This window comes from Chaetodon trifascialis, chromosome 13 (genome assembly GCF_039877785.1).
Source record: "Chaetodon trifascialis isolate fChaTrf1 chromosome 13, fChaTrf1.hap1, whole genome shotgun sequence".
In the NCBI taxonomy this organism is placed as follows: domain Eukaryota; kingdom Metazoa; phylum Chordata; class Actinopteri; order Chaetodontiformes; family Chaetodontidae; genus Chaetodon; species Chaetodon trifascialis.
In genome coordinates, this window is record NC_092068.1 from 16,371,787 (window position 1) to 16,392,134 (window position 20,348).

General features: G+C 41.6%; 1 protein-coding gene across 17 annotated transcripts in view; it reads left to right on the plus strand.

Moving 5' to 3' along the window:
- Nucleotides 1–20,348, plus strand: part of kcnma1a (potassium large conductance calcium-activated channel, subfamily M, alpha member 1a) — a 133,920-nt gene that overhangs the window by 58,884 nt on the left and 54,688 nt on the right. For all 17 annotated transcript variants that reach the window (XM_070977252.1, XM_070977254.1, XM_070977255.1 and 14 more), the window contains exons 3-6: nucleotides 720–781; nucleotides 12,864–12,957; nucleotides 13,629–13,740; nucleotides 20,029–20,104. In XM_070977252.1, the coding sequence (XP_070833353.1) occupies nucleotides 720–781; nucleotides 12,864–12,957; nucleotides 13,629–13,740; nucleotides 20,029–20,104 (344 nt within the window). The remainder of the gene's footprint in view (nucleotides 1–719; nucleotides 782–12,863; nucleotides 12,958–13,628; nucleotides 13,741–20,028; nucleotides 20,105–20,348) is intronic.

The following is a 20,348-nucleotide window of genomic DNA, read 5'->3' on the forward strand; positions in this document are numbered from 1 at the left end:
TAGTCTGTATTGATATGATGTATGCGTAATTTTAATGTAATGCTGTATGTTATTACATTATATATAAGTATTATTTTACATATGATGCTATTTTGAATTGTTGCAGCTGTGCATTTGTTATGCAGGTTTCTAAAATCAAGTGGCATTAATAGCCTGGTCTGATTTAAATTCATTTAAATTGATTCACGATCAAGTGCAATAATTGAATTCCCTTTGGTTGTTTCAGATGCTTGTACTGCAGGTTGCCTGATGTCATATAATATACAGTTGTTGAAACATTATACAGAACACAGTCCTGCAGGGTCACAATCTCACACAGTGCAAGCATTGACTCAGTGAAGCACTTGAAGAGTCCATGTCAACACTTGATAGCTGTTGTCCTCTCTAAGCACTTCTCTCAACACTCCCGACGCACATTATAGCAGCTCTTATGTACAGTTGTGCATACATGTGCGTCCTTTCTTTGCCCTCTATGGCTTGACTTCACTCTGCCTGCATTCAACAGGCTGTATTTGCTGACATGAGGGTGAGCATTCATTATTTAGCACATGCTTTTGGAAAATGTCCCCCGTTCTGCAACTTAGAGGGAAGTCACTGTTTAATTACATATACCTGAATACTTTATTTACTGTAATGTGCATTCATTAGCAGAGTCGAAGATGTTTTCTGCTTAATGCATGAGAGTAATTTCTCTTCTGTCTGTGTCTTTCTCTCCTCAGGTGGTGTTAGTCTTTGCACTCAGCATCGGGGCCCTTGGAATATACTTTATAGATTCCTCAGAGTAAGTATCAGTCTCATATCTTCTTTCACTCCAGCTGCTATTCTGCTGATGAAATAATAACTTATATATAATATAAGTTTGCATATATATATGTTGCATGCATTTACACTGTCTCTGAATGATGGATGCACACGCGTCCTTACTAACACCACACTCTGCAATCTCTCAAATGCTAATGCACATATTCACACCCCCACACAAGCACTCACATGCAGAGATGCACACACATACAGTGCACACACACACACATATATATACACACACACACACACACACACACACACACACACACACACACACACACACACACACACACACACACACACATCTGCACTGCATCTGAGGATTTTTCAATGGGAGGCCTGTCAGTTTCCATGGTAACAGAGACAGGCAGATATTGTACAGTATGTGTTGGGGAGCTTGTTCTGTGTGTGTGTGTGTGTGTGTGTGTGTGTGTGTGTGTGTGTGTGCGTGCGTGCGTGCGTGCGTGCGTGTGTGTGTGCGTGCGTGTGTGCTTGTATTGTCAGTTTATGCGTATCCCTGGCTGGCAGTCACCCAGAGACAGATTGCAGGCCTGGCATCTCTCCGATAACCACTGCAGCTACTTTCACACCATCCAGATCCAAACTGTAGCTTTAAAGGGATATTTTGGGATTTTTCTGAATTTTTGAAGTCTTGTGAGTTTCTCTCGGGTGGAGATATTGACATGTTAGTTTTGGCAGAGAGTCCCATGATTGGCCCATAGTGGTGAGATGCTGCGGCTAAAAATATTTCTCTCAGCGTAATCACTTTGATTGCTTGTGCGATAGGGGAATGAGTACATTCTCTGTACAGTAGTCACATTCAGCTCTTTGTTCAACAAACAAAACAATTTTAACATTAAATAAACCCACTTAAAAATTAAAAAAAATATATCTATTTGGTCTGGCTTTTATGTAGCATTTTTATAATTATATAGTTTTATTATTTATGCTAAGTTTATTTATTATCATAATTTTATTTTATTTTGCACTGTTAATCATTATTATTTATTTTATTATGTTAACATTTCACTGGTTTACCAGTACATTTATTTTATGTAGTATTTCACACTTTAATTTTATTGTTTTTATTGCTTTTATTAGCTATCTGAATTGCATTTAATTTGTTTGAAAGGTGTTATATAAATAAAGTTTGATTGCATGCATACGTACAGAATAACCTTTTTTCACCATGGGCAATGGTGTCATTTTTTGCATGAAGCAGCAGAACAGTCACTTGTATTTTCCCCAGTCTTATTTAATTTAAGGTGCTATTTCATACTGTGTGTTTGCTGAAGGCAGTTTTGCACCTCCTGACCTCAGTAGGCAGAACATTCTGTAATAGATGGTTCCCCTCACCTTCAGAGTACCGTGGCTCAGAGTGCACTGATTTTAATTAATGCAAAACAGGCGATTTACTGTATTGTTTCCAATTATGTAGAAGCTGTTGAATGTGCCTCTGGCAATGAAATGACCAAAGATGTGTCACCATGCCCTAAACTGTGTGCTTCTGACAGCACTTTACAATATTTCATGCACAATTAATTTCCAAAATAAAGCATCAGATATTTGCTGTAGAGCCTGCAGTTATGGAAAGTTGATTACAAAAGGACCATAACAGATTGACCATGATACTGTATTTTTCATCATATTGGTTCCTGCGTTGGCTGTTGTGCAGCATGTTATCTTTAAGTATTGGCTAGCTCCCTGTTGTTTGTTTTCACTTTCATACAATATCTGTGAACTTTGAAACTGCTCTCCTGAGGGAACTGAGAGTCTAAAACAGGGTCAGAGATGTAACATTCTCAAAATATGTACATCTAAAAAGCAATCCAACTTGTGCAGTGCTATCTTGAAAGCAGCAGTGGGAAATTAGTCCTGGCATGAATCCAGTCACCCATTTGTACCTGAAGATAAAAACCTTTATTTCCTCCTCTGTCTTTCATTATATATCCCTCTGTGGCTGCCCTTCTTATTTTTCTCTGCCATATTTTAGAAAAAAAGGGGAGCTTGAGAAGCAAACTGACATCTTACGTGAATAATCTCTTTTTGTATTCAGATGATGACTGGGGATGTAGAGTGATTTCCTCAATCAGTCAGTACCTATGTGAATGATCAACAATCAATAACACATTCAAATTTTCCTAAATTAGCAGCCACAGAGAATGAATGGGGTGCCGGCAACAGGCACTTACTGCAGTTTGGTTGAAATTAAAGCTCCAATATGCCATCAAGATAAATGACAGCTTGTGCCATGCTGTTTCATTTGTAATGTTCTGTTCTTGATGCAAATATCACCTGATGGGACGCAGAAGATTGTACCTCATATCCATATGATTGACAGCACTGTGTGCTTCAGCTATGGAAAGGTTAGAATGCTAACATCACATGATCAACAGGCTACTCTGACATTTTAGCAAGCTTCCTTAACAGATATGCAAACATTGATAAAGTTTCCATAAGACAACAAAGGAGGATGGTTGAAAGAATAAGGTTTGCAAAGATATACCATATCAACATCAAACATGCACGGCAAAAAAAAACAGCAGAGTTAGTTTTTGTTTTGCTGCAGAGCTCACAGTACTATTTCCCCATCGTATTTTGTATCTTAAAATGCACTTTGAGTGGATTTCTATGTGAGTCGGCTTCCCTCAGGCATCGCCCTGATCTCTTTGTGCTCCCATTAAGCTGAGGCCCTCTCTATCCTCATCATCGTGATTAGTTCAAGCTTGTCACTTGAGTGTGCACATCCTCTCAGGGGCACTACTGATCAACCCAGAGCAGGTTCACACAACTCCGGGAGCTTTGACATCCTAAACAGGGCAGGGCTTGTGTTATAGCCATTCTTTCACTACAGGAGCTGGAACGTGCTCCCCATCCATTGTTCCATGTCTTTGTGCCAACCTGACTCTAAATCTGCCTCAATGGCCTATCGAGAAAGCCCCATTTTTGTCTCTCTCACAATCTCGTACACGTAATATCTAATGGCCAAAAATGTCTGAAGTTGCCAACCTCTGAATAATCCAAGATGCGTCATGTGGACCATTGAGGACAAATGGTTCCCAATTATAATTGTAAGAATGATGTCACGTTCACACTAGCTGTCACAAGTAAACAGCACCATAGTCCAACAAGAAAGCTGGAATAGAGTTCAGTTTTGGATCTCAAGTAAACCTTCAACTAAAAAGTTCTACTTTCATTAAACTTGAATTTGTGTCCATTTTCTACATGAATATTCTGCTCAAGGACACAAATATTGAAGTATTCTCTCCCTCTGATTATCACCTTGTGTGTGGGATTGCATGTGCATTCACTGCATGCATAAATGATCTGACTCACATTCATCATACCCCCATGCTCAAATGCTAAAAATGCTCTAAAGATGACCTTCTCTCCATCTAGCTTCCTTGCCACTAAATGTTAATGACCGAGGAAATCGATGAGTGAAGATTTATAGGTCACCCTTTTAATGGTAGTAATTACTCCACCAAACATTGAGGTACAGACTCATGAACTATTCGGGCTCAACAGTTTGCTTCCCCCCTTCTCTTCCAAACTGCCACTTTGGCCATCAGATGAACTGAATATCATTCTGAAATCGTCTGTGAAAAAGGCAACAGTAATGGGAAGGATTATGGTTCAGTCCCCGTGGTAACAGTGAAAAAGAGACGTGGTGGAATAAGTGCATGTGGGTTGGACCTTGGGAGGCTGGAGCTGCACGATGGGCTTTTATGTCTACTTCAGTGAAGCAGGGTAGCCCCTTGGGGCAAGGACACTCTCTCTCTCTCACACACACACACACACACACACACTCACACACACACAAACTGGGTAAAACGCTAAAGAAAACACACCTTTCTAATGGCCAGGCAGCAGTCTCCCAGGAGTTGCTTTGTTTCTCACGTTTCGACAGGTGGGGCTTTCCTAGCAGGAGCTCCGTTGGCCAATATCCTGCAGCAAAGATCCACAGAACAACACAGCAAAGCCTTCAGTGGATGCAGGTAGACAGTTTGAAAGGAGGGAATTGTTAATTGGCTGCCCTCCCAGTTGAGCACAGAGATTACTAGTCATTGACTTGGCGGTGTTGTTGTTGTTTTTTTGTTTTTTTTTCAATGGATGGGAATGAATTTGTAGCTTCTCAAAGAATGACTGTCCATCTGTTTGTTTTGACAAAGTGGTCATTTACCACAGTCCTGTGCAGCACATAATAATGTATGATAACTGCCTTTTCTGTTCCTCTGCAGCGGACTTCACTTGCCAAACTGGTGCTATTTTGGTGATATTTTCAATGGGAGGATACTGCGTCCTCTCCCGCCCACATCTGAATCTGCTTTAATACCTTGGCTCATCCCTCATCCTTCATCCCTTCTTTTCCCTCCTCTGTGCTCCCATGAAACAAATAGAGAGGAATGTAGGACAAAGTCTCTGCAGGCTGCTCTTAAAGGGATGCCCTTGTTCCTGCTCCACTTCCGTTTCTATTTCTCTCCTCTCTCGATCCCTCCCCGCCACACGCACAGACTACTGCATGCACACACTTGCACAGTCACGTTAACTCGCAGAAGCGCACACATGTATAGGCACACAAACACAATTTTGCCTCTGCCTAAAAGGCCTCATAAGCAGCGGCCTGTGCCTGTAACTCTATCATTAGCGTGCGATCAATGTCAGCACTGAAAAAAGAAACAGTGCCTAATGACTAATTAATGAGGTAAGGTGAGAAATATGGCTGAGCAGTGAGACAAGCTTGGCAGACATCATCGCGATGAGGGGTAACCTATGAGGACCTCTCCTTCTTTTGGTGTTAGGTGTGGATAAAGTCCCTGAGTGGAGCAGAGAAAACCACACAGACATGTAGATGAAAACGTTTCCAAGTGGCTTTAGATTTAAACCCACAGTAAGAAATGACTCATTTCAAAACCACATATCCAACAATTTTCTAAAATCCCTCCATTATAGTACTTTTCCCCACACTTTTAGGGAGGTTTTCTCACTCTGAATGACGGAGTTATTATCAACATTTGCTCTGATAAAAGAGCCAATATGAAATGTTAACACGGCACTCGTAGATAATTAGTTTTTGTGAGTGTTAGGGGACATCACAGTGCTGTTTTATGATTATGGAGACTCTCCCTGTAGACTGCAGATCTGAGCATGAGCTGTGGACGGTTCCAACAGCAGCCTTTCTGGGGTCCTGCTTAGCTCACGTGTGGTGAAGCTGAACATTAGTGCAATGGTATTACATGTTAGCCAGAAAGTATCATTCTAATGAGAGTGAAATTACCCTGGCTGTCACTCTGTCGGGGGAAATGCAGCTTCAGTGCACGAAACACTGATTGAAGTCTAATGAAAGAAATTACTGGAGCGATTGCTCTGCAATTTGATATTTTTTCAGGTATCAGTGCACACTGAGTGGTCCAGCCTCTTTGTTTGTCAAAGTCACCGTGGCAATATAAAGGCCATTTGCTGTTGCAGTTGCCTGATATCCCCCAATGCTGAGCGGAAGGGCTAATTTTAGACCACAGCATGAACGCAGCATGAGCCACAACATTCAGTCAACTTAATAAACTGAAATGATTTAAGTGCCTTTGTGGCCTCAGTGTCAATTCATTTTAATACTTCCAGCCTCCACTCATTGTTCAATATTTCAGTGTCCCCAAAACCTCCCCCAAAAAATAATAATAATTTTATGCCTGTTAATTAATTTACTGTATACCACTTTTATAATATTATTTGAGACTTCAGCTGGATCCCATATGTAATAAATAATGTAACAGCTTGAGACAGCATGAAAACTTGCCATTTTGTACCCCCCACCGTTGTCACCAAATGATTTTGCATAATTATACAAATTGCAAATTGCTTTGTTAACAGCCCATGGATCACGCACATTTAGATTCCTGCTAAAATCACATATCTACTGTATTATCACACAACCTCTCTGTGGGCTGAGTTGGGCTGGGCTGGATGAACCACATTGGACGAAGGTTTGAAGCAGACCAAGACCCACCAGTCTTCAAATGTTAGCTTGCACAGCAGTCAAAACAAAGTGATCCAAAACAAGTTTGAATCAAGCTTGTTCGTGTGAAAACACCCTTGAGGTACTAAACGGATTAGTTTCCTATTATCCATGTTCAGTTTCAAATCATTTGCTAACATTTCTTGTCTCAGTGCTGGCATGAACGCAAAAGCCTGCTTGAAAATGCAATTATTATATTTAGATAAGAATTCAAATTAAAGTAAGAATTTTGCTACAGAATAAATGATTTGCAATTTATCTAAAAATTTTTTAGTCCTTAGGGAAACATTTCTTTTCCTAATGAGGAGGATTAGGAGTGTTTGGTATAATTACTTGATTAATATATTTTGTAGATTTGTTTTCATACTCATTGAAGTTTTTTTTTTTAAACATAAGGAGGTCTAAATGGATTGAATGACCTGAAATTAGAAGAAACTGGAAGAGGACGCTCAGTAGAGTGCAGATCTCCGTCAGGTGTGTCTGGGGGCATGTGGGTGGGGCACAGGGAGGGCTGACTGTGTCCACTGTGTCGGCTTGAGAGTAGTGGAATGAACAGGAGACAAATCCAGCACACCAGTGATGCAAAACATAAATCTCAAAGTGAAAATCCACCAAGTCTAATGGTGTCCTGAGTGGAAACAAGATTCCCAACTGAAGCAGTTATTGATCACTTGTGTATCCAACAAGCTGGTTAAGAGCAGCGAGGAGTCAGCGGTCAATGGCGGTGTGAAACTGAATAGTCAATAACATACATTTTTCAAAAACTGGGAATCTTCAGCACATGAGGTCCTCGAGCCTATCAGTAATTATACCAGACCGAACGGGTCCAGGAGTATGTGAGATTAGCTGCGGATAGCTACACATATGCACACATGTACACACACATGCTCAAAGGCGCGATCCCCTCCAGGCGATAATAATACAGCACTGCCAACTTAATTCGCTTGACCGCGTTAATCAGTTTGCTGGTAAAGCCTTTCTCTCTTTTGGATATGGCATATAACCACAGCTTTTATCTCTTAATTGGTTTGTGTTCAAAAGAGGAGTGATGTGATGTGTGTAGTTTAGCTATTGTACTGTAACAATGGCTTCTGAATAAATTCCTAAACTAGTGTAAGTGTCATTTCTCCCTTGCAAAGCTGTGGCTCTTTTTTTTACATTGCTGTCCTTATTTTTCAAACATTTACTCTTTCATTTCAATTTTAGTGCATTATTGGACTTAATGTATGAAGCTGTGGTTTCTGGTAGTGTTATGCTATTTCCAGTCACATACTAATCCTTTCAACTCTAAAATAAATAACATCTTTGTAGAGGAAACGCTTGAAGCAGGATACAAGTCATTTGCATTTGGGTGAAAAATTCGAGTTATCTACTTTTAGCCTCTCTTGGGAGGTTTTATTTGTCCATTGCCCTTGTAGGTGCGAAAGTATGTCTTATTTTGGTAATGGTGCCTTGACCTAAATCAGTCATTTAAGTACTAACCTGGCCTTCTTTCAGCTTCACAGACCCCTCCTTGCTGCGTCCCTTACACGTACATGCACTACCCTCAGGAGAGGGTATGAGATTGCTGCATGACATTCAGTTATTGTGCTCAAATCCCATTCGAAATACATTCACATCTTTCAGTTTGGTTTGTATATTGATTGTATGGGGGTGACTTGAATACTAAGAAATGAGGCTATGAAATTGTAACTCCATTCCAGGATGCTTATGAGCTTACTAGAGCAGTAAGACATTTGTGAGATATGAAGAATGACTCAGATTTGGAGTCGTTGTGAGCATTAGTCAAGCAGGCAGCGGTGTGTTGTTGTTATTGTTTTCTCAGGGGGCAACCTTGCTGTTGCTCCTGCAGCTAGCCAAGGTCATGTGCAGGCTAACAAATGGCTGGCTCCTGCTGACTGACCAAAGGTGTTCAGGACTATTTTTAGAACATCATCAACATACTCCTTTGCCCTTGTGAACAAATGAGTTTTACCTCTCCAGCTGCGCTTTCCTGAGGCAGGAGGAGTTCCTGGACCAAGGAGGTTAACATGGGGAAATAGTTTATGTTAATGGACGTACAGTACATCTTCTGCAGCCTTCCCTCAGGCAATCGCTGTTCTTGTATGTGTCTCTATGTAAGTGTGTGTACATGTTAGTGTTATCTAATAAGCTGAGTATATAACATATATGTGACAAATTCTCCTCAGTACCTCCGGGAGCCTGGTCCCCCTCCCTTTTCACATCACTTTCACATCTTCCTCTCTTCCTCTCCCTCTGACTGCCACTACCTCTCTTCTCTGCCTGTCTCTTTTATCTCCCCCTGTCTTGTTGCTGTCTTTCTCTCTCTTCCCTCTCTTCCTCTCTCTCTCTCTGTCGCTCTCCTCCCCCTGTGAGACAGGATGGTGTAACCCCAGGCTGTGCCAGGGCTTAAGGAGTAATAAGAACTGCGGTGGGCAGATCTATTTTCTGCAGGACACTGGCAGCGTGTGACCAGGAATCCCTCGTGGTTGTGGAGTGTGAAGTGACATTGAAAGCAAGAATCAGGATTGTGTCTTGTCTTACATGCTCCTTGTTTAGCAAAGAGACACAGATAGTTGGTCACAATAATAGTAGTTCTGAAATCCAATACAACAGCCCTGTGATACATAACGCATTTGAGGAGCTTATAATGCTCCGGCTTTTGTCCAGATTATACCAGTGAAGTGATGGGTGAACTCTGTGGGCAGAGATTGCACAAAAACTCTGGTCGCTAGCGGGAAAGTTGGACGTGCCACATAACGACATTCACACTGGACACATTACGTCCTGTACTGACACTGAAAGTCGGCACTGGACATGTGCTGCTGAATCATCCAGTATGAACCCTGTTCTCAGGGACGCTGGACTGTGTTTTATAGTCCACAGCTGATAATGCATTACATATACTGTAATTATATAAAAATCGTAATTTTTAATTTTAATTCTTGCCACTTGGACTCAACTTCTAGGCCTGAAAAATGAAAAAGTGCTAAAAACTGCAGTTCCTCAAATGGCCACTTGAAGCTGCCTTCAAAAGCGAGTCAATCCCCATAGACCCCATATTAAAATGCTCAAATTTACAGCAGAAATAAGCACATTTACAGTCTGGTACAAAAATGGCTTTGGTCTTTGCAGCTAATTTCCCCATTCAAGAGTGATTTTTATATCTCACTCATTTAAATTATAAGGCTTCAAGGTGTCCATAGTTATGGGCATGGCAGCTTTGAGTGACAGCTAGCTGCTAGCACTCTGCAACCAGGCTGCATTCGACCATTCACTCATTTCTGGTTCTGTTATGGAGTCCACCGGCTCCTAACGCAAATGTCTGGTTATTTAGCTGCTAAATGCTCCACTGTCTTCACCAGCTAGGCGCTAACTTGGTCTGCCTGTCAGTGCTGAACAGCTGCCTGCCGTTGCTGGAAACGAGGATGATGAGAACAGCAAGACAGCAGCTTTAGATTGATTTAAATAAACGCATTATTTGGAAATATTGCTTTGTTGTTAGTAGAGAAACGATGGCTCACTATTAAGCTGTCTGTGAATAGGTGATGAGTCACAGCTCTACTCATACAGTAGATCTAATTCTGTCTATTTGTTTTGTTTTTTTACTCCATCTATTTGCTCCTCTGTATGCAGAATTGTGTTCAAGAAGTATTTATCTTGACAGTTGATGCAGTTAAAGATTATGGCCTGCCGTATATACAGTATAACTAGTTTACTTTTCAGTCCTTGTTGCCATTTTTATGAAGCACATTCAGCCGCTTCTCAATAATAGGTTGTGTGAACCGCTCCCACCCTCCGCTGACGAACTCTTAATTCCCTATTGTGCTTCTGAGCTTAAGAGAGAAACCACAGGTCTGCCTGATGCCTCTTCCCACTACTTTAGTTAATGATAAGCTGTACTATCAAACAGCGATTATAAAAATGACTAAATTAAGGCTTTCAGAGTGTAGTCATTGTGGTATCTTATAACGCAAAATCAAGTCAAATTCAGTGCACCACTCAGCCCCTGCTGTGAGCTGCCATGCTCCCTCTGTGTTATTGAGAATGCTTTGGCTCACGTGACTGTAGATGAGCCGTTATTCAGAATTAGGCCAGAGTTGGGCCCAAGGGGAAATGCCACGGTGACCACTCCAAATGGTGTCTTCAGTGTGCCGTGCACCATCTGTGTGTGCGTATGTACTCATATGTGCTTGTAGGTGTATTTGTGTGCTTCCTCTTGCACAAAGGTCTGTAAGGATTAGCCAATGTTGTGGTTTCAGATCAGTTTTGGGAGTGAGGTCACATGGGCGTCAGTGTGCAGGGGGTTGCAGGGTCACTCTACCTACTGACTATATGGATATAAAATGACCCTTAATCAGCGCAGGCAAATTGTGTATGCTTAGGCTGTATGTATGATTCATGACAGGTTTGTTTTCGCACCCTTGTTTAGTTTAACGCCTCAGAGAATCACATGGATGCTGCTGGAGAGTAAATAATTGAGTATTTAGGCCAGATCAATGTCAACTCCTTCGAGGGGTCAGAAGTGAATTAACCTCTGTCCAAAGTCTGATGGCACTGTATGAGAACATGCCTTTCAACCAGATAAGTTGTGTTTCTTTTTAAGACAATTGCTGCATGAACCCGGGTTTTACATCATCTTAAAGATCACATGAGTCCTTAGGATGTGCTCGAGATAGACCACACACTCGTGAATTAGGAGCTGGATCATCCTCTTGGGGCGATACGTCTGTACCCAGTCATCTATTACAATGGATCCTCATGTGATAAACTGTTTGATGTTAACTGGAAGATGATTAAGCCTCAGTCCTCTTTACCTCTGGAGGTTCTCATTATGCAGAAAACTCTATTCTGGATCTCACACTGTGCCCCGACGGGCTCCGTGCATATAAATGTATACTTAAATGTTTAATTTGAACGTATGGGACTTGAAACTGTGTACTCTTTTAATGGCCTTGTGTGTGTTCTCTTGCCAGGCTATACAATCCCAAAGGTCCCCTATAGCCAGCCGTAACACCGTGCATATTCATTTTTCCCACAGTGGGATTTCCTCATTACTCGTACAAAACGTGTGACCAAGTGAAGGATGGGGTGGGCACACTGCTTATGATTGCCTTTGTTGAAAGCACCCACAAACTAATGGTCAGTCCTCACAAGGTAAACATGAAGATGGATTATATGACAGAGCAGACAGATCACGATTCATTTATCATCATGGGCCATTTTTTAACACCCGCCATGCTGCTGCACAGCCAGAGAGAGCTACGCAGTCTCTTTCTCTGTGTGGAGTTTCTCATGTGAGGGAAGATCTGTTGGAATATTTTTTGTTTGACACACTGAATAATTTATGCATGCTGAATGTACTGTCACATCAAAGGAACTGTTGTTAACTACCAATTTCAGTTTATTTTCAGCTGTTTCATCTTTGTGTGGCTGACTATCCAGCTCGGTCTTTTATCTTGGTCTGTGACCGCCTAGGGCTCAGAGGGGGAATTGCAGGGCGTCAGTGAAAATCACTATGTTGGTATTATTAATACCAATTTGGTAATAATGTTTTAATCCAATATTTAGATCAAATGAGTTTACATTCTCAGTAACTACAGAAGTATTACTTGCAAGGATTTGGTCTGTTTAAATAGCAAGTACAGGTCAGTACAGTTTGACCTTGACAGCTTTGAGCTGGTTGTTGTTGCCACAGAAAGGTTTCCTATCAGCCCTGGGAGCTAAACTGAGGAAAATTTATCAGGATCAGGCCTTTTATGTATGACTGGGAAAAAAGTTATAATGTAAAATTATGATTATCCAGGTATGTTGGGGTGAGCGATAAGTCATGGTCTTTTGGTGGAATCATATTGGGATGATTGTGCTGTGCATATATTAAGCATATTATTCAGTGATATCTGTAATATTGTGATGTTGATTTCACCCATATTACTTCATCATACTGGTATGGAAAGCTCACAGAACTGCATCAGTTCATGAGTGTTTGACCCTGTAATAATGTTTACTATCTCTCTTTCTCTCTATCTCTCTCTCTCTTTACTAGTCCTATAGAATCCTGCCAGAACTTCTACAAAGATTTGACGTTACAGATCGATATGGCCTTCAACGTCTTCTTCCTTCTTTACTTTGGCCTGCGGGTACGTTGGAACATTTGCATGCATGCTCACACATGCACACGAGCATACACTCACTCATTCATGCATGTACTGACATACATTTAGAGACGTGCTGTTAAACACACTGGCACAAACAGTATGCACGCAGCCATGCGAGCAGGCATCCTTATACATGCATTGAAATCTTCAGCCTCCTATAAAAAGTTATTTTATGCTGTCGTCTTTTTTTTTAGGTGGACAGTTTTAATTTGTAATCAGGAAGTTTTGATAATTTGAGACACAACATTTTAACAGGATGACCAGCAACGCTTAGACACCAGCAGGCACCCCCTAAATCACCTATGAATACACAAGCAGCGTACCTTTAGATTATACTGACACTGTTGTAATCATGTCGCTGGCATGGCTGTCATGCCAGAGCAGCATTGCAGTGGTGCGAACGCAAGCCTGACATCCTGAATGAATGAATAAATAAACTCATAAGCTGCTTACCCCACCAACCATCCGCATGACTCAGCAAGAGGGGTGAAGCTTTTGTCATTCTATACAGTATGTCAGCGATGCCAAAGGAAGACGCGGCATGCAGTTTGAGTGGCGGGCTGTGGTGGAGAGGTGGTGTTCTGTGCAACGTTTAACATTAAAACTCAATTCATTCAAGTCATTCTGAACACCATCCCTGTTTCTTTTGACAGTTTATCGCGGCCAATGATAAGCTGTGGTTCTGGCTGGAGGTCAACTCAGTGGTCGACTTCTTCACTGTTCCTCCTGTGTTTGTCTCCGTCTACTTAAACAGAAGCTGGCTTGGTAAGTCTGCATGTCTCTTTTAGCTGTTTCACGAATCCGTTGCCGCTGTATAGCCTTGTCTTTTCTTGTTTTTTTTGTCACCATTTTTCTGATTTTTTTTCTCAACTGCTTTGTTCTACTGCTCCTCGTTCTCCTTTTCTTTCTTTGCCCTTTATCTTCACATGTCACCCTTCCTTTTATCACTCCCCATCTCTCCCTCTGCCTCCCAATCCCCCTTCTGTCTCCCCATTACTGGGAGTGTGTCTCCGAGGCCCTCTTGCTCCGGGGCTGCAGTCAACTTTCCCTCATCATTGGAAGTGACAGGGCTGGGTTCCTCTGATGTTTCCGGGAACACAGACACAGCAGAGTGGATGGGCTAATGGGAGTGAGAGTGACTCAGAATCGGGCTGCGGTTCTGTGTGTGTTTGTGTGTGTGCGTGTGCTTCAGACTCGTTGGTAATTGCCCTGTTGAGGCGTTGCACCTGGAATACCTCACAGCGGTCCATAGCTGCCATGAAATGGCTCATTCACTCTAACAAAAAAAAAAAGCGCACGCAAACTCACGTGTTATCCCCATACAAACTCTCTCTCTCTCACACACACACACACACACACACACACACACACACACACACACACACACACACACACACACACACACACACACACACACACACACACACATACCAGACACTCTTGCATGAGCAGACTGGAAAACACCCTAACCTGCATTATGTAACGACCTACTTTTCTCAGTGCATTCAGAGTATTGTGGCCTAAATTACACTGCAGTAAAACGAGTTTCTTTGTACCTGTTTTCTTTTTTGGGTGCACTGCTCCTCTACTTTTAAAACCATTACTTCATTTCAGAAACTCAGCTGAAGGCGATCCAGTATTTATCTAAGCATGACAGTGGACCACCCAGACTGTAAAGTTCTATTTTATATTATATAGTACAAGAAGTTGAGGTTCTCAAAACAGAAACATTGACATCTTTCTTTCAAAAAGACATCTTGCATATTTATATAAGTTTCATGGAAAATCCTTTCTTTTCTTTTTTGTTTTTCTATTCATTGGGCGTCACTCTTATCGGTAATAGGCCTTTTTTGGCACATTACAGTGGGAAAAGCACACGCATAAATAATAAAATTACTGCTGGCTGCTTCAGTTTCAGGGTTCTGGTATTGTGCGTGCTTGTTCACGGTCAGGGTTTACTGGGACAATTATCAGCAGAATTATTAATGTTATTAGTAACACCTGTGCTTTTCCAAAATGTCTGTTGTGACAAAGGCTATTTGACTTACATGTCGTGGTAGCAGTGTTGCCCAGATCTCTTTAGCTGTTATTAGAAACAGAATAGAAATGGTGACAGTAAGACCCAGTTTATAATGAAATGTAATTATTTCTTAATTAAATAATATAAACTAGTCACACACAGTCTATGCTGTCAGTGATTTAAGGGTGAGGAAAGGTCTGCCTTCTATCCCACAGTGTCTGTTCTTGTTTTTCATATGAACACTGGAATCATGAAATCTATGAAGATATATAAAGCTGTGAAAGTCTAACCTCTGAAGCTGAAGTTTTATTAGGCTGCGTAATGAATTGGACATGGCCTCATCAAGTAATCCAGTTTCTGGTATTCATGATGTAAGATGTCCTCATCTCATCCCCAGAAAACCGTTGGTGTTTGGGCCCTGATGAGGATGATGAAAGACTGTGAAACGGTGGTCTGGCTGCCGCCTGACATTCTGCAGTGAATAATTACCTGTGATCATTAAAGATCCTGCATCTCGGGTTGATGTAGAAAGCACAGACACATTTTATGCACAATACAGCTGCATTGTGGCTTGTTGTGTATAAACAGCAGCTGAGAGTGTGAATTCATTGTCTTTGAGAGGTGTCCTAGATTCCAGAGCTACTGATATGCAAGTATTTCTTCTATTATTGTTATTTTGAATAGGGAATAATCTTCGGGACTATTTTTGCATGGATGATCTATCAGCTGTCATCTCCTCCAAACATTAGAGCATGCTTATTTTTCCAGCATTGGACACAGTATAGAACAGCACAGCACATCATAGTAACAGAACTCCCACTGGCATAACTGGTGTACATTTACTGGTGGTGTGCTTGTCTATGTGTTAAACGTTACATGAAGTGTTGCAAAGCCTCTTTTATAAAATCAACAGTTTGTAGATCTGCAGTTAAGAAATGGTGTGCCCTGTAACAGGCTGGTGGTAGCTTCTAGAATACTAATGGGGTGCTGAAAGTTAATATTCTGAGGACAGGAATCAGGATTAGCTGCTTATATCCTGCATTGATATGGAAATTAGGGCATACAGTACCATGTTGTGACATGAAAATAAGTGCAGTTAATCAGTATAAGAGTCTCAGAAAATTACAAGATCTGCTTTCAAATGATAAATGATGACAACGCCACTTTCTTAAACTCTATTGCCCCCTATATATATTACCATGCTTGACAGGGCCATAGTGGTTTTCCTATTAATCAATGAACCAATCAATAATTGGTGCTACTTTCATTTACTTAAGTGTATATACTGTCCCTCAACAGGTTTGCTAGATGAAGCCGGTATGCTTGTTAAGGATGTGTATTGTACTCCTCATTCCCATTGGATTAGTTCATCTCTTCTTTCCGTTCACTGCCGGTGTAATACATCATCATTACAGTACATCTCATTTCACTCTTTCAGCCATGGTCCTGCATGAGAAGACTGTTGGAGATCCAGTGGAGGTGTACTCAGATTATAAAAAGACCGCTAATAGGGGTTCTGCCCTGTGCTGTGTGGTAGTGCGCTCGCCTACTCTGCACCCGAGGAAGTATATGCTGTATGCATTTCAAGTTATGTTCCCTCTGCCTCTGCAAATTGGGCATTGATTAAGAGGAGGAGTACGATGTGCGGCTAATGTTAGAGGGCTTGCAGAGTTCCTCCTTGGAAAAAAGAATTAATCTCCTTTAACTGCTTGAACTGAGCATTGCTCCCAAGAGAGTCCCATAGGCTGGAGGTGTAGGATTAGCATATGGCTGTTTGAAGCAAGCAAGTGGCTCTGGTGGCTACTGAGCCCCTACTCAACTTCACGCTTAATGTCACGCTTTCCTCCATAATCATTAAAACCGAAGGCAATGTTGGTTTGGATTATTTTCAGAAGTGGCAGCACAAAGATCATTTTACAACCTAAAGTGCTGAATTTAATTGATGTGTATTGTTTCCGGACTTTATGGCAGCAACCTGAATGCAGATGTTAAGCTGGACTGGTTTTGAGAGTCTCTGGTACTTCAGTGGCCCACAGGCATGGCTTTGATTGTAACCTGCTACTGCCTCCTAGTGGTGCTTCAGCATACTGTTTGTTGATCTCTTGTGTTTTCCTGCTGAAAGAGGCTTACAGTACCTGACATGGCCATAAGTGCATCTGCCTTATATGGCCCTTCAGTCGCTGGCAGGAAGCCTCCATGTACATTCAGGGGAGGGAAACTAATTTGTGGGAAGTTTAAGCCTCTTTGCTGTAGCAGAGCTCCTCACGTGTCATTGTATCGCCTGTCTGCATTATTGTGGAGGCAGTGAGTTGAGTTATAGTCACAGTCCAGCAAAATGTCTTGTTGGTGTTAAATGTGTACATTAATATGTATGTGCTGTACATCCAGCACAAATGTCTAGTAAGAACCAGCTCTCTGTACACTAGCAGTGTGTGTCTGTGAGTTTAGTGCTGCGTGGCTTCGTATAATCTAATCCTGGCTGGGTTGACTGTCAGTATTATCCCAGATGAACCATCCCAGACTGCTGATTGATAAAAGGTCCCAGTGGGCTGCTCTGCCAGAACATGTGACACAGAGGCCATGCTCTTGCTTGCAAATCCTCAATGAAGTAAGAGTGGGCACAGATCAGAAAAACCCTTTTTGAATGAGCATCTGGCCGGCTGACACTTGTGTGTGCAAGAGGCTTTGCCGTGTTTGGAAAAGAGATTTTCTCATACATGAACACGTGTCGAAGGGAGCAGAATTTCATTGAGAGTTTTTCATCACATGCTCGTACAAACACAAGCAAATTTGTACCATGACAGTTATTTTTGTCCCCACTTGGGAGGTGAGTCCTCACATATGATGGTGTAAACAGATATTTGTCCCACAGAGTGTTGAATGCATGGTGCACACACACTCGAAGGCAGGATAAAACACCTGTAGTCACAGAGAAGGATGAGAAATTGTACAAATGGGGACAATGCTGCACACACAGAAGTTGAAATACCCCCCCCCCCATCCCCAAATTGAAATGCCAGAATGGTGTAAGGGGTGCTGTTTGACGATCCGAGAAGCACATTCTGACTCCCTCACTTTTCACAGCTCTCAGCTGCTGCTCAGTAATATTGTGTTACTAACCAGTTCTAAAGAGGTTAGCCTGGATGCTAACCTCTTTAGAACTGGAGAGTATTTCTTTGAATTTCATTGAAAGAAGAGGAAAGAACAGCACAGAAGACTTTTCTTGATGCAAAAGATGCTCTTCTGCCGACTGGCTTTGGCAAATGTCCTCCTACATCATATGATTCGTTGATCTGATTGGTTGAAGATAGCCCATGATAGATGGTGATAGACGAATGGTTCATCCAATCACCATTCACCAGTTTCCAAGGATGACTTCCCAGATGGGTCTGTGTAACCAACCATCTGGCATGCCAGGTTGACAAGGTATTACTCCTCTATTTAAATTCTTTTAGGTTTTTAGTGAAGATTGGATTCCTAATATGATAGTAGTTTTTCCATATCAGACAAAATCTGAAACGAGCCCTGAATTGTCCAATGACAGCAGCTCTTTGCCGTAGAGTTGTTCATTTTCAAGTCAGGATTATTGTTTTAATTCTGTATAATTTTCATTTCTGATAATCCCTGTCTGGGTTCAGACTTTTTTTTTTTTTATAGAAAATGGCTTCACGCAGCTGTTTGTTGTTGGTGACAAAGTGTCACAAGGGTTAATAGTAAAGCAGGAAAAGGGGCATGTGAAAGGTAAATCTGTTTGGGTTGTGAGGATTAAAGGCACTGTAACAAAATGAAAAAACAAAAAAAACACCTATATTAGAGCTGACATTGTGCACACAGAGACACAGTCCCTGGCAAGAGTGACATGATTAGACAAACAATACAGTCCGAGCTGTCTCATCTGTCTGCAGCAGTGACCATCGATTTAACAGTATTTAGAGGTACATGCTTTATGAGGAACCTTTTTTACGTTGGTGGTGTCTTATGGAAGATTAGCTTTTTACAGCGAAGTAAACGTCTCGCTTCCTTTTTTGCTTTCACAGGGAATTATCTCTTGTCATTTTCCGGAGGTGAGCTTGAGATTGTAGGCCCCGAATATTTTTGGCTCAACGGTTTTTTAATTCCCATCTTGGAAAGAAGAAAAAGGAATTCCTTGGACGGGATTTAGTTTAACACAATGATTCCTCCTAAGCTGCTTGTGTACCGACGTACGCACAGCGATGCTGATTTGGAGACCCTCCGAGAGACGTGGAGGCGAAAGAAGTCCTGTGGCGATCTTTTTCAGAACGGGTACAGGGTGAGGCAGGGCCATCATGGACAGGAGGACAAGGAGAGGCAGACAGGACTGTATCATTCAGTGTGGTCCTGTTTACACGTCCTCTCCAACTGGGGTAAGGGTGTACTTACGTGCATCATCTGGAGGTGTGCGTAGATTTCTTTTATCAACCCAGGCTTGACACTGATTCAAGAGTCGGTTGGTCTTTGAAACATGTTTGGTGACAAGTGTGGGTCTACTGTGATGATTTGCACCGAGTAAACTGACTGTAGAGAATTCACATCACTTTTTGTCGCACAAACTGGCACACATGAGCGCACACACGTGCCATGGGACGAGTCGTGTTATGTAAAAAGACAATGAGGCAGGTGTCGCATTGTTCTGTAATCCCTAAGCGAGCTGCTCTTGGATACAGACTGAGGCTCGTGTAAAGTAGGCCACATAATTTTCCTCCCAACTTGTTTGAATGCATAAATAATTCTAACACATCATCGAGAAGAAAGTGTTTCTGTATCAGCTTCTTGTTTCTCGCAGACTAAATTTTGCATTGTGTGGTACTGTGCTTAAGTGCTGCAGAAAAACATTTGGCTCACACTACCTGCCTGAATGTTGTCTCCGTTTCATTGTCTTTTTTCACAGCTGCCACTCTTATATTTCTCTGCTGCCACTGTAAAGATATTTTAGAAAACACCTATGGATAAAGTCGTGGAAATAATTGATGCTAATCTCTTTCTGTGTCACCATCTTTCTCTTTTTCTCGCAGGTTTAAGATTCCTGAGAGCGCTGAGATTGATACAGTTCTCGGAAATCTTACAGTTTTTAAATATCTTGAAAACGAGGTAAGAATAAAGGCTTTCTCATTCATTCATCACCCATCAGTTGCTTCACCTTACGTTAAACTTCATGTCCTATCATAATTTTAAAAGCAGTACAAAGACATTACAGTTAAGTTGGACAGGAGCAACAGAAGACTGGTTCAATGGTACCAGGTGATAGTATCATGATTCGGTATGAAAGGAGCATCCATGAATGCATAAATGACACTACAGCATGGACTTGGGAACACTTGGTAAAACTACTGTC